This window comes from Artibeus jamaicensis, unplaced genomic scaffold (assembly GCF_021234435.1).
Source record: "Artibeus jamaicensis isolate MK-2021 breed Jamaican fruit bat unplaced genomic scaffold, CSHL_Jam_final contig_456, whole genome shotgun sequence".
NCBI lineage: Eukaryota > Metazoa > Chordata > Mammalia > Chiroptera > Phyllostomidae > Artibeus > Artibeus jamaicensis.
The window spans coordinates 7,289,303-7,304,160 of record NW_026521839.1 but is presented as its reverse complement, the minus strand read 5'-3'; the positions used below and the strand labels follow the sequence as shown (position 1 = coordinate 7,304,160).

General features: G+C 47.1%; 2 protein-coding genes across 5 annotated transcripts; both read left to right on the top strand.

Annotated features, from left to right (window-relative positions):
- Positions 1 to 64: 64 nt before the first annotated feature.
- LOC119051052 (oocyte-specific histone RNA stem-loop-binding protein 2-like) lies at positions 65 to 3,562 on the top strand. Of its 3 annotated transcripts, none has more exons than XM_037147643.2 (6): positions 65 to 262; positions 1,108 to 1,188; positions 1,293 to 1,397; positions 2,051 to 2,203; positions 2,346 to 2,466; positions 3,379 to 3,562. In XM_037147643.2, exons 1-6 carry the CDS (start codon positions 126 to 128, stop codon positions 3,505 to 3,507), a joined length of 726 nt encoding a protein of 241 aa, XP_037003538.2. In that variant the 5' UTR covers positions 65 to 125; the 3' UTR covers positions 3,508 to 3,562. The 3 variants fall into 3 exon arrangements, with proteins under 3 accessions (XP_037003538.2, XP_053522474.1, XP_037003539.2); XM_053666499.1 differs by lacking the exon at positions 65 to 262 and adding an exon at positions 320 to 359; XM_037147644.2 differs by lacking the exon at positions 65 to 262 and adding an exon at positions 398 to 475.
- A 717-nt stretch (positions 3,563 to 4,279) lies between these two features.
- On the top strand, positions 4,280 to 13,244 carry FAM53C (family with sequence similarity 53 member C). 2 transcript variants are annotated; one of them, XM_037147640.2, is made up of 5 exons: positions 4,280 to 4,342; positions 7,679 to 7,908; positions 8,298 to 8,355; positions 9,852 to 10,636; positions 11,564 to 13,244. In XM_037147640.2, the coding sequence occupies exons 2-5, from the start codon at positions 7,831 to 7,833 to the stop codon at positions 11,819 to 11,821; spliced, it is 1,179 nt and encodes a 392-aa protein (XP_037003535.2). In that variant the 5' UTR covers positions 4,280 to 4,342; positions 7,679 to 7,830; the 3' UTR covers positions 11,822 to 13,244. The 2 variants fall into 2 exon arrangements, with proteins under 2 accessions (XP_037003535.2, XP_037003534.2); XM_037147639.2 differs by lacking the exon at positions 4,280 to 4,342 and adding an exon at positions 4,401 to 4,797.
- Positions 13,245 to 14,858: the final 1,614 nt, after the last annotated feature.

Sequence of the window (14,858 nt, the reverse complement as noted above, 5' to 3'; positions counted from 1 at the left end):
CTGTGGCCAATCGCCTCACCCACCCTGATCCTTCCCTTTGCTCTGCCCCTCGACCCCGGGAGATTTAAGTTGCACCGCGCTAGGGACGTCCTGTGCTTAACTTAGTACCTGAAGGATTAGCCTGGATGCTAGCATGTTTTAGACGTTTCTTTTTCCTTGCTTCTTTCTCGTGTATTATACAGACTTTTCCCTCTTGGTTAGCTAGCCTTCCGCTGGAGATGGAACATTTGCCTTGGGTGTGGCAGATACTGGGGCGTGGCAGGTGTGTGTATTTATGCTAAGCGGCATTGGTCCCTTCCTAGAGCTTTCCTAGTAAGATCTCCATTTTAGTGTGCAGCATTTTAAAGACGCTAGGTTATGTGAGTAAAGGAAATTCCTTTTCAGGGAAAGCAGGGGAGTTGAATGATCTCTTGGCATAATCCTTATCACAATCCAAAGGATCTCAAAATTTGGTTTATGAAAATTTGAACATTAGGTGATATTAAGAATTTATACTTAATTTGGGGGACTTGCTTTTAAGTAATCCTGTAGAGCAGTGGTGGGTATAGATGAAACAAGATCGACCTTGAGTATTGGGAGATGGTTAAATGGGGGTCTATTTTATCAGTGCTCTCAAAATTTAACCTGCATACTAATCACCTGGGGATCTTGTTAAAATGCAGATTCTGCTTCAGTAGGTCTGGGTTGGGCCCAAGATTCTTTGGTTCTAAAAAGCTCCTAAATAATGCTTTGAGTATATAGTTGAGTAGCAAAATATTATGCTAATCTCTTTACTTCTCTGTATATTTGAAATTTTCTATAATAAAAAATGTTTAAAATAACCTTGGAAGCTCTTTAAAATATAGGCCCCAAAGTGATGATTCAATAGGTCTAGAATGTGACCCAGGAATTGTCAAGGTCCCCAGATGCTACCCATGCAGATGGCTTGTAGACTACACATTGAGAAACAAATCAGAAATGCAACCTTTCTCTTTGAGAAACAGAAAGTCAAAAATACAACCTTTAGCTGATATCAGGATCTTGGTGGTGGTAGTGGCTGAAAGGTGCAGTTTAGTTAGCTGGGTATTGACCTAATACCCTTTTCATCTGTACTGTCTGCTTCCCCAGGAAGGAGCTGTGTGAAGAGTCTTTGCCCTCTAGGATACAGATGGTGAGTGTGGGAGTCAGCACCGAGCCCTGCCGTGCCAGGTGAGTTTGAAAACCAGACTGGGGATTAACGGAGTGTGGGATGAGTTGGTTTCTGCTTTGATAACTATTCACACTTCATGTGACCACCATATACTTCCCCACAGGTGGGAGGTAGAAACAGATGAAATCGTCCTACAGCGGCGGCAAAAGCAGATAGATTATGGCAAGCGCACAGCTGGTTACCAGTGCTTTCTGCAGCAGGTCCCCAAGTGAGTGCAGTTGTGGATAGTCACAACAGGAGTGTCAGTCAAGTGGCTTTGGTTCAATGTCAGATGATAAAAATATACCAGAATCTGAGTGGCCTCACACACTTGCAGCATTACAAAAACAAATTCTCCTGCAATCTAGCCCTGAGGTTAATTTTCCAAGATTTTTTTCAAATGGAACAAGTCATACATAAGATTTTTTAATCTATCAAAAAAACCCCAAAAACCCTCTATCCATGTTTGCTAATGAAATTTTTTTCTTTCCAATCATTTTTACCTCATGCCTACAGCTGACTTGGCTAACTGCAATATATTTGGCTAATTATATGTAAGTTTACATGCATATATATAAACTAGGTGTATGGAAAGATAGAATGTATTCAAAAAGGGATGCCAAATACTGTCTTTTATATGTATTTTTGACTTCTGAGGGAATTGGAATATTTAATTTACCCTTCCCAGATGAAAGAATATTGAGGAGTTAGGAAGTTTGGTGTTTAATCTGATTTGAAAATTTATTTTTTCTGTTGGACTAAGGGCATTGATCGTACATTATTCTCAGAGAATCCCTAATGAGCCTCCTGATTCATTGTGATAAGCAGTGAGCTGTGCCCTTTTACCTTGACCTCAGTCTCACTCATATTTGTTGTTGCCAGGGCACAACGACAGCCAGGACTTCATCCTCAAACACCAAACAAAAACAGAAGATACAGCCGCCGCTCCTGGGATGCCCAAATCAGGCAGTGGAGAAGAGCACTCCATTCTTGGGACCCCCCCAGCCAGCCTCTGCAGGGCAGGGGAGCTGAGGGGTATGTGCACTATTCTTGGTTCCTTTCTTGAGTGGTAGACTGAGCCCTACCTCTTTCCATTTTGCAGAGTTTTAACTTTTACTGCCTGAAAAGGGAGAGTCTGAATGAGGTGCATGTTCCTCTAACTCTGCTGCCTTCCTAGGCAGGGAATGGAGCGTCTCTTAGAATCAATGGATTCTACCCCTTTGGATGACCTCCTGGATTACTGGCTCCAGCCCCTGGAACCCTCAGATAATCTGGATGGAGACTGGAAGGGAGGCCAGGTAGTATCCTCTGCTGAAATTCTTCCCTTCCCTGGAGCTGAAGATCCCCACCACTGGTTCTACTTTCTAACTGATCACAGTTACTTATCTGTCCCAGACTTGAGTGGGGTACATAATACTTAGGGAAAACAGACATCTTTCAGAGGAGTTGTTGCTAGGTGTAGGGTCAGACAGAGATGGGGTCTGGTCCATGAGGTCACAATTAAGATGGGATTCAAGGTAGTATTCCAAGAACAAAAGAAGGAAAATACAGCAGCAGGAAAAAATATCATGATGTGAGTAAAAAAACAAAACAAAACAAAAAAGCCCCTTGAGATCTAAGAGTGGCATCATAAGAATAATTACAGTTTGCAAAGCGGGGAGTTCAACTTCACTGGGGGATATTTTATACTTGATGAGAGGCATAATCTTTTGAAGTAAAGCCTGAAACCTGACATGCAGGGTTTATTTTTTTAACTCTCAGTTTCTTCAATGTTTTGCAAATGAGGCAATGCTAACTTAACCTCTTATACTCAATTATCTAACTTTAGTAAGCATGGTTAATAATAAAGAGGAGGATCATCTAGTGGTGAAGACCTAGGGTTTTAGAACCTCAGACTGCTTTTTTAATATTACCTTTGTCTACAACATGGGAAGTCACTTAACCTCTCCAGCCACTTCATCTGTCAAATAAGGAGATTTTATAAGCAAAAATATGTACTTTAAATACATATTTAAAGTACGTAGCATGATGCCTGGCACATAGTAAGTGCTCCACAATAGCAATTATCGGAAACCATGTCTCCTGTAACTTTATGGCCCCTGCCAGTTCTTTTGTCCAGGGGGAAATGTGCAGGGCAAGGAAAAGTGAAGTACATCTTCCCTTCGCCCCATTTTCTTGATAAGTACCTAACTTTCCCTTTTCTCTTCCAGTTTGCAGACTTGGTGGCTCCTGACTCCTCCCTTCCCTGGCTCTGTGAAGATGACACACCCTGGTTCTACTTTCTAACTAATCACAGTTACTTATCTGTCGCAGACCTGAATGGGAAACAAAATATTTAGGGAAAACAGAAATCTTTCAGGGGACTTGTTGCTTAGTAGTGAGGATTTACTTGCATGACTGCTACTTTCCAATTGATTAAAAAATAAATCTAATATTCTGCCCTACAAAGAGATAACAATATGAAGGCATTGTTTGTTTAAAACCTCTCCTTTTCCATGTTTTGCTTATCTCTCTAAACCTTCTTTGGTAGATGAGACTCAAATTTACATAAGAACCAGAAACCATCTAGCTATTCCCCAACCTCTTCATCTACTAACGTCTACGTTCACATTCAGTCTCTTCAAAAAGGACTTAAACTTTGACTGAGGTGGGAGGTGGTGGCAATGATGGCAATTTAATAAAAGGTGATTTATTCTACCTGAAGAGGAAATACAAAACCATCAACATATTTTCTCCATCAGCCTCCCTCCCTGTGTTAAGGAAAGTAGTCAGCTGTAACCACCGTACTGCCCCTACCACCTCCAACGCGAGCTATCGAACCGCCTATGATGTCATAATCACAATCCCATTACCTCATCCTGTTGGGGGGGGCGGTGCGTAGAGGGAGGGGAAGGAGTGAACAGCCCTGAGCCCTCCTCAGCTTTACAAAGTGTTTTCGGTGAGGGCTAATTACAAAACCAAATGGGAACAGCACCCCAACTGTTGTAAGTACTGGATTTATAAGGGTTTGAGCCGATCCGGCCGCTGGAATAAGGGCTCCTGGGACTCAGAGCAGGCCCTAATCGGCTCTGGGACTACACTTCCCAGAAGCCTCCACGCCGCGGACAGGTCCTCTGCTGGGAGGAGGGGGATTCCTTTAGGGAGGCAGCGGCAGAAGGTGGGACTGGAGAGCAGGTGAGAGGGACCTTGTCTAAAGCTTTTACGCGGCCCAAACCTATTAGAGGGCTGTACTTGGGCCGGTGTAGAAATGCTGTGCGGAGGAGATGGCTTTGTTTACCTTCGTCGGACACTGCCTCCCCCGCGGGTTTCGTGATATTCGTCTAACTGGGCCCCTCTACCTTCCGCAATATTTTGGAGGGGGTGAGTCAATAGTGAGGAAACCGCCCTCATCCTTAAATCAAAGAGCCGGGCTCTTTCCCGACAGTATTGTCTAAGAAAGAGTTTGAAAGAGAAACAATGGGAGTCTAGAGCCTTCGCGGACGGTTCAGGGGGACTCTGTGAACCCGAGAGGTTCCCCCATTCTCCTGAGAGGCCCATTGGTTCGCGCCGGCGCCTTTTAAGGGCACCGTGGGGCGAACCGAGCGCTCAGAGCTGCTCCGGCCGCGGCCCTGGGAGCTGAAGGAGCCGCGGTAGGTGGCGGAGGGCAGGTGGCTTTCGGGCCTCGGGGTGGGCACCTCAGCCTCCGCTCCCTCCTTCCCTCTTTCCCTTATCCCAGCCCTGCAGCCGCGCGGCGGGGCCTCGCTGTCCGCCTCCGCGGGGAGAGCACGGGACCCAGTGGGGGAGGGGGTGACTGAGTGCTAAGTCCCATACCCTCTCCATCCCCTGCGTCCTGAGTTCTCTTCCACGGCCAGATGATGGAAGCTAATTGCGAACAGGGGAGCAACGAGCCCCCTGAGCGAGCCCTGGTGTCCCCCCACCGGGGGCCAGCGGACGCCCCATGCCCCACCCCGCGGGGACAGCCAGGGCAACCGAGGGAGAGGTTGAAGACTGGAGGGGGCCTAGCCTTTTGCTTCTTCATCCGAGTGGGGGAGGGGTTCTCCCCACTTGTCACCCCTATCCTCACTAGAGCCATATGGGGGACGAGCAATCAGGTCCCCATTTACCAGTTCTTGCGCCTCCCTGCTTCCCTCATGTTTTCCTTCAGTGTCCCCCAGAGATGTGGGGCTGGGACCTGGGGGAAGGTCCCCAGGGATTGGTGACTCTCCTCCCCCTTAGCCTGACTTGATCCTAGGTTCTCCAGTTTTCAGTACAACCTCAGCATCCCTGAAACCTGAATGTCTGGGGTTACTGCCATCCAATAGGAGATGGGGTGAGGGTCCAACCTTTATTTTAGAGGGCCGGTGGTGGAGGGAAAGCCTGAATTGAGAGTTGGGCCTGGTGGGGTTGTGGAGAGGGCCTTAGCGGCCTGCTGCTCTATGCAAGGCTGAGCCCCGTGCCAGTTAAGCTGAGAAGTTTTAACTTGTTTAAGTGAACGTTCAGGGCTCTCTGCCTCCCAAATACACAAAATGGAAGAGGAAGGAAGGCGGCAAGAGAGGGTTTCTTGCACTTTTTTCTATGCCTGCCTGAGAAAGAGGAGGCCCCTCGCAGAGCTGGTTTGCCTTCTTTTGTGTCCTGGTTTGATTCCTTATGGCTTCCGTTCTGTTCCCCCTCTCAGCCTGGCCTGTTTTAGGAAACTCAGGCTGAGAGTATCAGTTGCGTGGTGGTAGTTGCATTGTTCCAATTACCGCCGTGTGTGGCCTCATCCCAACAATTAAAATGCAGAAAAATACGAAATCACTCTCTTCACTAGATCCCAGAGAGAGGGCTGGGAGTTTGCTATTTGGCCAAATACCTCATGAAAAGCTTGAAAGAGTTTTACTTCACTCTTTGCTCCTCATGACTGGGCAGTCTGAAGTCTGGGGTCTCTGGGGTAAAAGTCTGCATTTAGGTTCCCCCTCTGGTTGATCTTTGAGGGTAGAGTTAAGAAACCAAGAGCAGAAGTGTTATAAGCTTAGCTTCTCCCACAAGAACATAGGGGAAGCAGCTGAAGGGAGCTCTCAGGAAGCTGGAACTTTGTTCAGGGCTGTAATAATTATGCATGAAAATGATAGTTAACTATAATAATGATTGACTTCTCCCACACCTTTTTTCCAAAAAACTCTTAAGTATATCCACATGTAGTTCTTTGCTTTTCTGTGTGGCCTGCCTCCCTCTGAGGTAGGAATAGGGTAGGGGTGATTCTCTTTTTTGTAAAAGTGGAAAGTGATCTTGCCCCCAAGGTCATAGAAGAGCCCTTTTGGGCTTCTCTTGGTTTTCAGGTGATGGAAGTTGATATCTAACCAAATACATAAACCCCGTTGCCTTTATCTTAACAATGTCATCACTTGTGGCATTCTGAGCCTTTTGTAGAACAACAAACAGAGTGGAGAAACAGCCTGTGTGGACCTCTGGTTTGTATAGGCCAGATGGTATGCTTTTTACATTTTGGTGTTGTGTGCTACGCTGTATGTGACAGATTAAGATTATTCTGCCTGTTCTGCATGGGTAAACTGAGACCCAGAAGGGTTAAGTGATTTGCTGAAACTGCCTCAGCAAATTGGATCAGGATTTAAGATTCTTGATAGTTTGTTCTCTCTACTAGCAAATGCTGCATATACCCTCTGGTGAGCTGTCTGCCTGCTGGTCATTTCTGGGAAAAAAAATAGTAAGGAGACACAGAGGTTAACCTCCCCTCCTCCCTTAAGTAAGGCCCCTCAGGCAATAACGTGGCCTTAGAGCCTGTTCTCTGGTAGAACTAGTATATTTCTACCACAATTGACCTGAGGAAGAGTCTTGATTATTTGTATTCCTGGTCTTAGAGTCAGATCAGGCTAAAAATTTAGTTTGAATAAAGTCATAGAGTTGTTTTTAACATCTGTAGAGTTGGAATGTAATTGGAATTACGCTTGTATCGTTTCCTTATCCTCTTCTCATTTTATAAGAGAATACATGCAGCCTCTTTTGGAAAACTATAACATACCAGCTGCTCAGGCTAAGGAAGAACTTAAAACCTTGTTCACTGTCGTCTGAAGTAGAAAGTCACTCCTGTAACCATTCCTCCTCCCTGTTCCCTATTATTATTTCTGTAATTTAGAAAACGGTATCTCTCTTTGCTTCTAACTAGAAGATAAAGAAAATATTAGGCTAATGAGAATGGAAGTAACCGTTTGGTCATCTCTCTCTCTCACTTGAGCTGTTTTCTAAGTGGTGCTAGTATTCTGGGAAGACAGCAAAGCATGACCCAGGTTAGAAGTGGCAAATAGGTTTCAACGTGCTTGCCAACTGCAGTTCACTTTACTGGATATCTGGACTGTCGGTCTTAGAATGTGTTTGAGGCTATGTGTAGGTTTAGCAGGAAAGAGCTGTGATCTCTGCTGATGTCTGCCAGAGGCCTGGCTTAAGGATGCTGTGGTGTGTGTGCCATGCATTTTCCATCTCTGGACCAGGTACATCTCTAATATCACTTGGGGCTGGTCCCTCTGTAATTGGCAGACTCAGCAGGCATGACTGGAGAGGGAAGTCCCAATGGTGCTAGAATGGTGCTGCAGTGGCAGAAGACGGCTCACGAGTGAGGTGTGGAAGAACAACAGGGAAGACATCCATCACTTTCTCCAAAGTGTGCAAGTCAGATCCCGGGGAGAATCATGATAACCTTGATCACTGAGCAGCTACAGAAGCAGACTCTGGATGAGCTGAAATGCACACGCTTCAGCATCAGTCTGGTAAAAGACCAGTCTTCCTGCTTCTTCACAACCCCCTCCCCCTTTTTTCAGAGGCTCTTTGTTGGTACTACTTCACCCTTGTCCTGTGCTATATGAGTCATGGTACTTGTACTGGAAGAGTCCACTAAAAGCTCAAAAACCCCCGCCCAAAAGGAAAGGGACAGGGATTTTTCCACTGATAGAGAAGGGACACCAACACTTGGGTGGAGAAGGGTTTGAGATATTGGAAGGTGTGCATTATTTTACTCACTAACTTCGGGAAGACAAGAAGAGAACACTTAGGAGTCCCTAACATCCCTCTAGCCCAGGAATTTCACGGGTGAGCTGAACAGGGCTTCTTGGAGATCTGTATTCTGAACCTGAATCATGGTGGATATTCTCTCTCTTAGCCATTGCCTGATCATGCAGACATCTCCAACTGTGGGAACCCTTTCCAGCTTGTGTCTGGTAAGGTATTGTGTGTTTGCCTATATGTGTGTATGCCCATGCTTCCATCCACATACTTCTTTCATTGGTTTCCATTGACTAGGACTAAGAATCCTGTCTCCACAACTTTCTTGCCAGGGCCACCTCCTGAGATTGGCACTGTCTCTATTTTACATATCATTATGTAATGTTGAGCATTTCCTGGTTTTATATAGCTCTATGTTATTGCATTGTAGGAATGGACCATAGTTTAATCAGTCTCCCATTAATGCATATTAGGTTATTTCCAAACAAAACCATAGCGAACAGCCTTGTACCTATGTCATTTTGCACATGTGAAAATGTGCCCGAGGCATAAATTCCTAGATTATGAATTATTCAGTAAAGGGCCTGTGATCATGGGGGCATCTGGGCGGAGGTGTCACTGTTGTACAGCCAGAACTCTAGCCCATGCTGCTAGGCTGCTGTGCAGCTCATTCCCTTTTGTGGAATACCTGGCAAGGGAGGTCAGTTGTCAAAAGCATCTTCATTCAACTTCTTCCTCTGATTTATTAAATACTTGCTGAGGGCCCCGGGGATTGTGCAGTATGTACAAAACAGGACACATGGTCTGTGCCCTCATAGAGATTAGCAGGGGGCAGAACTGTTGGCCAAAAATGTGAAGTGTAGATTTCTTCCATTGTCGAGTATGACTTCATATACTTATTAGTTGTTCCAAATGTCTAGCCCCTGTAGAAGTACAGTCAGCTAGCCAGAGGAACTTGGAGTGGCCCCTTTGTCCCTTAATGAGCTGCCTCCTAAAAGTGAGGGTTTTGGTTAGAATGCAGTGACGATTCTTTTTAGTCCACTTCTTCCACCATGCAGTCTCTGAATCTGTTTGGATTTCAGAGCAGGCCTAGGGAAGGGAATCAACGTACCCAAGCAAGGTTCTACCATCAAAGGGCCTTTGCATCCTGTTTGCCCTTTCTAGGAATAAAAGTGATCTCTTACCTGCCTGATTACCTCCCTACTTAATAAACCTTGGTGCTTTTGATATATGAGAAGGGGGGAAGGCTAAGGAAGGGAGAACATAGGCCTTCTTTTCATAACCTGGGGCTGTGGGGTTGGGGAGCAAAGTAGGTCTAGGTTGAGTAGAGTGAGGGATGAGCAGGGCACACTGTGCACACACATTTCTATCATTTTACCTTTGAGAGGGAGTGGCAAGGCACTACATGAGTATATTTTTAGTTTCACATGGTTCCTCATAATAGAGGCAGAATAGCATAGTGGTTAAAAATCCTAGCCTAAGAATCAGGCAGTCCTGGGTTTGAATCTTGCTTTGGTCATTTGATTGCTGCATGACTTTGGGAAATTATACACTTTTGTCATCTGTGAAATGGGCATAATAATAATAGCTACTTAATGAGGTTTTCAGGAAATCTCACATAAAATTCTCAGTTACATTGTGGAGCACATAGTAATCTCTTAGAAGTATATTAACTATCATTAATACTATTTTTATTATGAATGCCTTCCAGAAGGTGCTTCCTGGAGGGGCCTGCCCCGCTGTTCCTGTGCAGAGTTCCAGGACAGCCTCAACCTCAGCTACCACCCCTCAGGCTTAAGCCTGCACCTCAGACCACCAAGCCGGGGAAGTTCCCCACCAGAGCAGCCCCTCTCCCAAGTCCTAAGCCCTGAGCCCCCTGACCCAGAGAAGCTTCCCGTGCCCCCTGCCCCTCCATCCAAGAGGCACTGCCGTTCACTCTCAGTGCCCGTGGACCTGTCTCGCTGGCAGCCAGTGTGGCGGCCTGCCCCCTCCAAGCTGTGGACTCCCATCAAGCACCGAGGCAGTGGTGGAGGGGGTGGGCCGCAGGTGCCTCACCAGAGCCCCCCGAAGCGGGTCTCCAGCCTCAGGTTCCTCCAAGCTCCCAGTGCCTCTTCTCAATGTGCCCCAGCCCACAGACCCTGCAGTCCCCCTTTCTTCAGCCTGGCCCTGGCCCAAGAGTCCTCTCGACCCTGCGCTGCCTCCCCCCAAAGTGGCTCCTGGGAGAGTGATGCTGAATCCCTATCACCTTGCCCACCCCAGCGCCGCTTTTCCTTGTCGCCCAGCCTGGGCCCACAGGCAAGCCGCTTCTTGCCCTCTGCCCGGAGCTCCCCTGCGTCCTCCCCAGAGCTGCCCTGGCGACCTAGAGGCCTCCGAAACCTTCCCCGAAGCCGCTCGCAGCCTTGTGATCTGGATGCCCGAAAAGCTGGAGTCAAGCGGCGCCACGAGGAGGACCCCCGGCGGCTGCGGCCTTCCTTAGACTTTGACAAGATGAATCAGGTGGGACCAGCCAGACTAAGGAAGTTTGGAGGGGAGCAGGGGGACTCCATTCTTTCATTCTTGGGCTGCCCTAGCCCCATGCTTTCCTGGCAGGGCCACCCCTGGAGCTCCTTTCCATCCGAGCTTTCACTAGGGTATTTACCATCCAGTTTGCCCAGTTTGCCCAGAATTCAGTGGTTTTAGCACTGAATTCCGAAGTCCCATGTTCTGTGAAACTTCTCAGCCCTGGAGGTTCCAAAGAAACTGGGGTGAAACCCATGTTAAACTTTCCACCAGAGACCCCAGATTGTTTTGCTAGAGTCACTTTTCCTCTCAGAATGCATAAGCCATTAAGTGCCATTATCTTTGCCCCACCCCTCCTTGTGCTCAAGGCTGGTTTTGCCACTTGCCCTTCACTGCTTTAAGTGCATCTGAGAGAGTTTAAGACAGGCTGCTGCAACATTCATCTGTTCAGCAAATGTTTTTGACTTCCCAGTGTGAGTGCAGTTGTCTTGTGCACTTGCCCACTTTTTCATATTCTTCCTTTCAGACCACTGGGTCACAAACCTCTCTCAGAACTGAAACATTTATTCACAGAGTCATCCATTCAACCAGTCAGCAAACATTTACTGAATACCTGCTATGTACCAGGCTCTGACTAGGCCCTGGCAGTACAGTAGTGAAATAAGCAGGTGATATTCCTGCCCACATGAAGCTTATAAATGAGCTTCTAATCTTGACTCTGATAGAAACTATGGACTCTTTCCTCAAAGAATTGTACACTGAAGTTTTCAAATTTTTATCAGGGGCTTCATAAACCTCACCCTAAAGCCTGGGACTTCTGCCTTTAATAGTAACTAGGAACACTTTGAAATACAGTTTGAGCCAGAGTGCTCTGAGATGTTGGTATCTTCCTTTGCCTTCTTAACTTTGTTGTTTGTTTGACAGAAACCATACTCAGGAGGTGTCTGTCTCCAAGAAACAGCCCGGGAAGGCAGCAGCATCTCTCCGCCGTGGTTCATGGCCTGTAGCCCTCCGCCCCTCTCTGCTTCCTGCAGCCCCATTGGGGGTTCCTCCCAGGTGCTGAGTGAGAGTGAAGAAGAGGAGGAAGGGTCCGTGCGGTGGGGGCGGCAGGCACTGAGCAAGAGGACACTGTGCCAGCAGGACTTTGGGGACCTGGACTTGAATCTGATTGAGGAGAACTAAAACCGAGAGGCTACTTCCTGGGGCCACACAGACTGACTCTCTTATGGCTACTAACAAGTGTCGAGGCCCCAAGTCTGGGGACCCAGCCTGGGAATGGGGGTGAGTTGAGGGCTCCGACTCAGGGCAGCCGGAAATCTTCTCACTCCAGGAAGCTCGACCATGCCGAGAGACTGTCCAGGACAAGATAAACAGAGCTGGTGGCGGGAGGGACGGCCCCAGAACAGACCCTTCCCATGGCGGCCCTGAGTGTGAGTATCCCTGCCACCGAGAAAGCAGTGGGCAGGGAAGGAAGGGGTCCGCTGACCCCAGCTCGGGGAATTTCACTAGCCCCTTTGCTTCAAAGGGCACTTGTGTCTTAGAATTTGGCCAGGGTGGGGGGTTTCACTCAGCCTCCTAGGAGAAATTGTGTGAGAGAGTGTGTGTGAGTGCATGGGAGTAAACTTGAGGACAGGTGTGTTTGCGTAGCCTTAGGGAAGGAAGGCAGTTGCTCCTTAACAGTAGAGCATCATGATACCCCCAGGATCTCGAGTTTTCACAGGACAGTGAGCTTGTTCTAGGAGTCAGAAGGAGGGTACCAAGTTTTTCTTTTTTTCTCAGTAGCTCTGGAACCAGGCTTATAATCCATAAGCACTACTGGCTCTGCAAAGGATTCTGTTTGGGGGCACTGCAGGGTCTTTTTAAGTGCTGTGACCTCAGCCAGTGGTCTTTTCCTCAGGCCCACTCCCCTCCCCTAGATAGATTTAGTATTGGGGCTGGAGAGGGCTCTTCACATTGATTCTGAGCTGGCCTTTTTTTCTTATCAGATTGCCTAGGCTGTATACAACCTGCCTCTCACTCTCTAAGTAGATGCAAGCACATGTGGGTAACTGAGGCAGGGTTGAAGGGCTTCATCTCTTTCTTTCCCTCCTTACAGTTGGGACCTTTTTCCCCTCACCCTCTGACCTTTGATGCATTTGGACTGCTGACCATTTAAAAGCAGCCTGTAATTGCTTCTTTTGTAAAGCAAGCAAACTCCCTCTACTTTAGCTGTTTGACTATTTGGATTTTCACATATTGGGCTTACCCAGAGTGGAGCGCACCTCTCTAGGGCTGTGGTTAACACTGGGTAGACATCTGCATCTGTGTTGTGTGTGTGGTGTGGCTGACCAGTAGGTGAGTATTCCTGCGTGTGTGAGTTAAGCCACTCCCAGGCTGGTGCTCTCCTCCTGTGCCCAGTGACTGCCCGGTGGCAGCTCCAGCTGCCCTTCACTCCCACCTGCTGCCAAAGTCCCTGTGCTAATGGGATTACAAATACAAAAAGTGGAAAAAAATTTTCGTAAACTTTGTTTTATATTAAAAAAAAATCCATAAGTCTGTGTGTGTGTTAAACATGAGGTCCTGCCTCTGTGGCTGTGTTTGAAAAAATAAAGTTTTATTAGAATAATCCATTTTCCCAAGCAGCCTTGTGTTCTACAGTGTCGTCTTCCTTTCTCCACAAAGAAAGGCAAGGAGAAAGCAGAGAGGGCCACCTAACTCTTCCGCTGTGCCATGGTTGGGCCTTTGCTCTTCAAGGGCAGTAACGGGTCCCTAGGCCCTTTGGGGCCACAGCAGTCATATCCTTGAAGTCCAGGCTTCTGTTAAGGCCTTGGATATTTACGGCAGTCTGAGTTTCCCTGGTACTTACCTACACCAGCTTCCTCTGCTGTTTTTGGTTCGTTTGTTTAAAGATTTTTATTTATTTACTTTTAGGGAGAACAGGAAGGGAGGGAGAAAGAGGGAGAGAAACATTGATAGGTTGCCTCTCGCACACCAAGTAGGGACCTGGCCTGCAACCCAGGCATGTACCCTGACTGGGACTCGAACCAGCGACTTTTCAGTTTGCAGGGATGACACCCAACCTACTAAGCCACATCAGTCGGGGCTCTACTGTCACTCTTACTTCCACCTGGTTGAAGTGAAGTATTAATATATTCTAGCTCCCTAAGAATGCTTGATGGTGCAGGCAGGGACTTGTCTAGACTGGTGTGTACTCTCTGAGAAGTAAGTGGGAGAAGGCAGGATGGTAGACTTGACCAGGAATCTTTAAAAAAATTTTTTTTAATTTACTGATTTTTAAATAGAAACATCAATTTGTTATTCCACCCATTTATGCATTCTTTGGTGGGTTCTTAGTTGTTCCCTGACCAGGGGTTGAACCCAAAACCTTGGTGTATTGAGATGATTCTCTAACCAACTGAGCTGCCTGGCCAGGACAGGAATCTCTTTTTTAAAAAAAGTTTTCACATGTTATGTACTGGAGAGGTAGAGATTTAGTCATCAGAATTCAGATTCCAAAGACCTAGGCAATTTCTGCATCCTAAAAATAATGCTTTTGTAAAATCCAACCAAGCAGAGCTTCTCTTTTGCCCTAGAAGATGGTATTTTTCCCTAATGCTTCAATTTGAAATGTTCATTTGCTGAAAGAAGCTGTGTGGCTCTCTTTAGACCTTTCTATTACACCCTTTCTTCTCCCTACGTTAGCATTCTTCCAATGTGTGTGGGTGAACTGTAGTTGCTTAGAGATCCAGGCAGGAGCCTCTGTCCCTAAGGCATAGCCTTTCTTTACCAATTTGGTGCTGACTTGCCAGGCAGCAAGAAGAGTCAAGTTGCTTAGCCTTCGTCCCAGTTTCCTGCTTCAAATTGGAGGCACTCATCATTGAATACCAATGAATGTGCAAGTGGACAGGATTGGCCTGACTACCTGGAGCAGGAAACTTGTGTGTTTGTGTGTTCTTGGTGCAGGGGGGAAAGAAGGGGTTCAGGGGGAAGTGGGGACCACCTGATTTGAAACCTGAATGGGAAAGAGCAGAAGGTTGGGGGAGGGAGAGGGGTGATGGGGATGTTAGAGTAGGTGTTGAGGCAGGAGGGGAAAGCGGGTCCAGGTGGACAAAAACCTTTGAGGGGATGAAAATACACTCTTAAAGGGGTGGGAGTTGTCACCTGCTCTAGAAACAAAGGGAGGGGCTTGGGGGGTGGGGCAGTGGCATGTAGTTAAAGAAGCTCATCATTATAGGTTTTT

What these genes read in the sequence shown, in the direction of transcription:
- LOC119051052 (XM_037147643.2), top strand. Translation starts at nt 126, where the DNA reads ATGCTAGCATGTTTTAGACGTTTCTTTTTCCTTGCTTCTTTCTCGTGT. An exon ending in ACCGAGCCCTGCCGTGCCAG is followed by an intron (nt 1,189 to 1,292) that starts GTGAGTTTGAAA and finishes ACTTCCCCACAG; the next exon opens with GTGGGAGGTAGAAACAGATG. An exon ending in CAGGGCAGGGGAGCTGAGGG is followed by an intron (nt 2,204 to 2,345) that starts GTATGTGCACTA and finishes CTGCCTTCCTAG; the next exon opens with GCAGGGAATGGAGCGTCTCT.
- FAM53C (XM_037147640.2), top strand. Translation starts at nt 7,831, where the DNA reads ATGATAACCTTGATCACTGAGCAGCTACAGAAGCAGACTCTGGATGAG. An exon ending in CACGCTTCAGCATCAGTCTG is followed by an intron (nt 7,909 to 8,297) that starts GTAAAAGACCAG and finishes TCTCTCTCTTAG; the next exon opens with CCATTGCCTGATCATGCAGA. An exon ending in ACTTTGACAAGATGAATCAG is followed by an intron (nt 10,637 to 11,563) that starts GTGGGACCAGCC and finishes TTTGTTTGACAG; the next exon opens with AAACCATACTCAGGAGGTGT.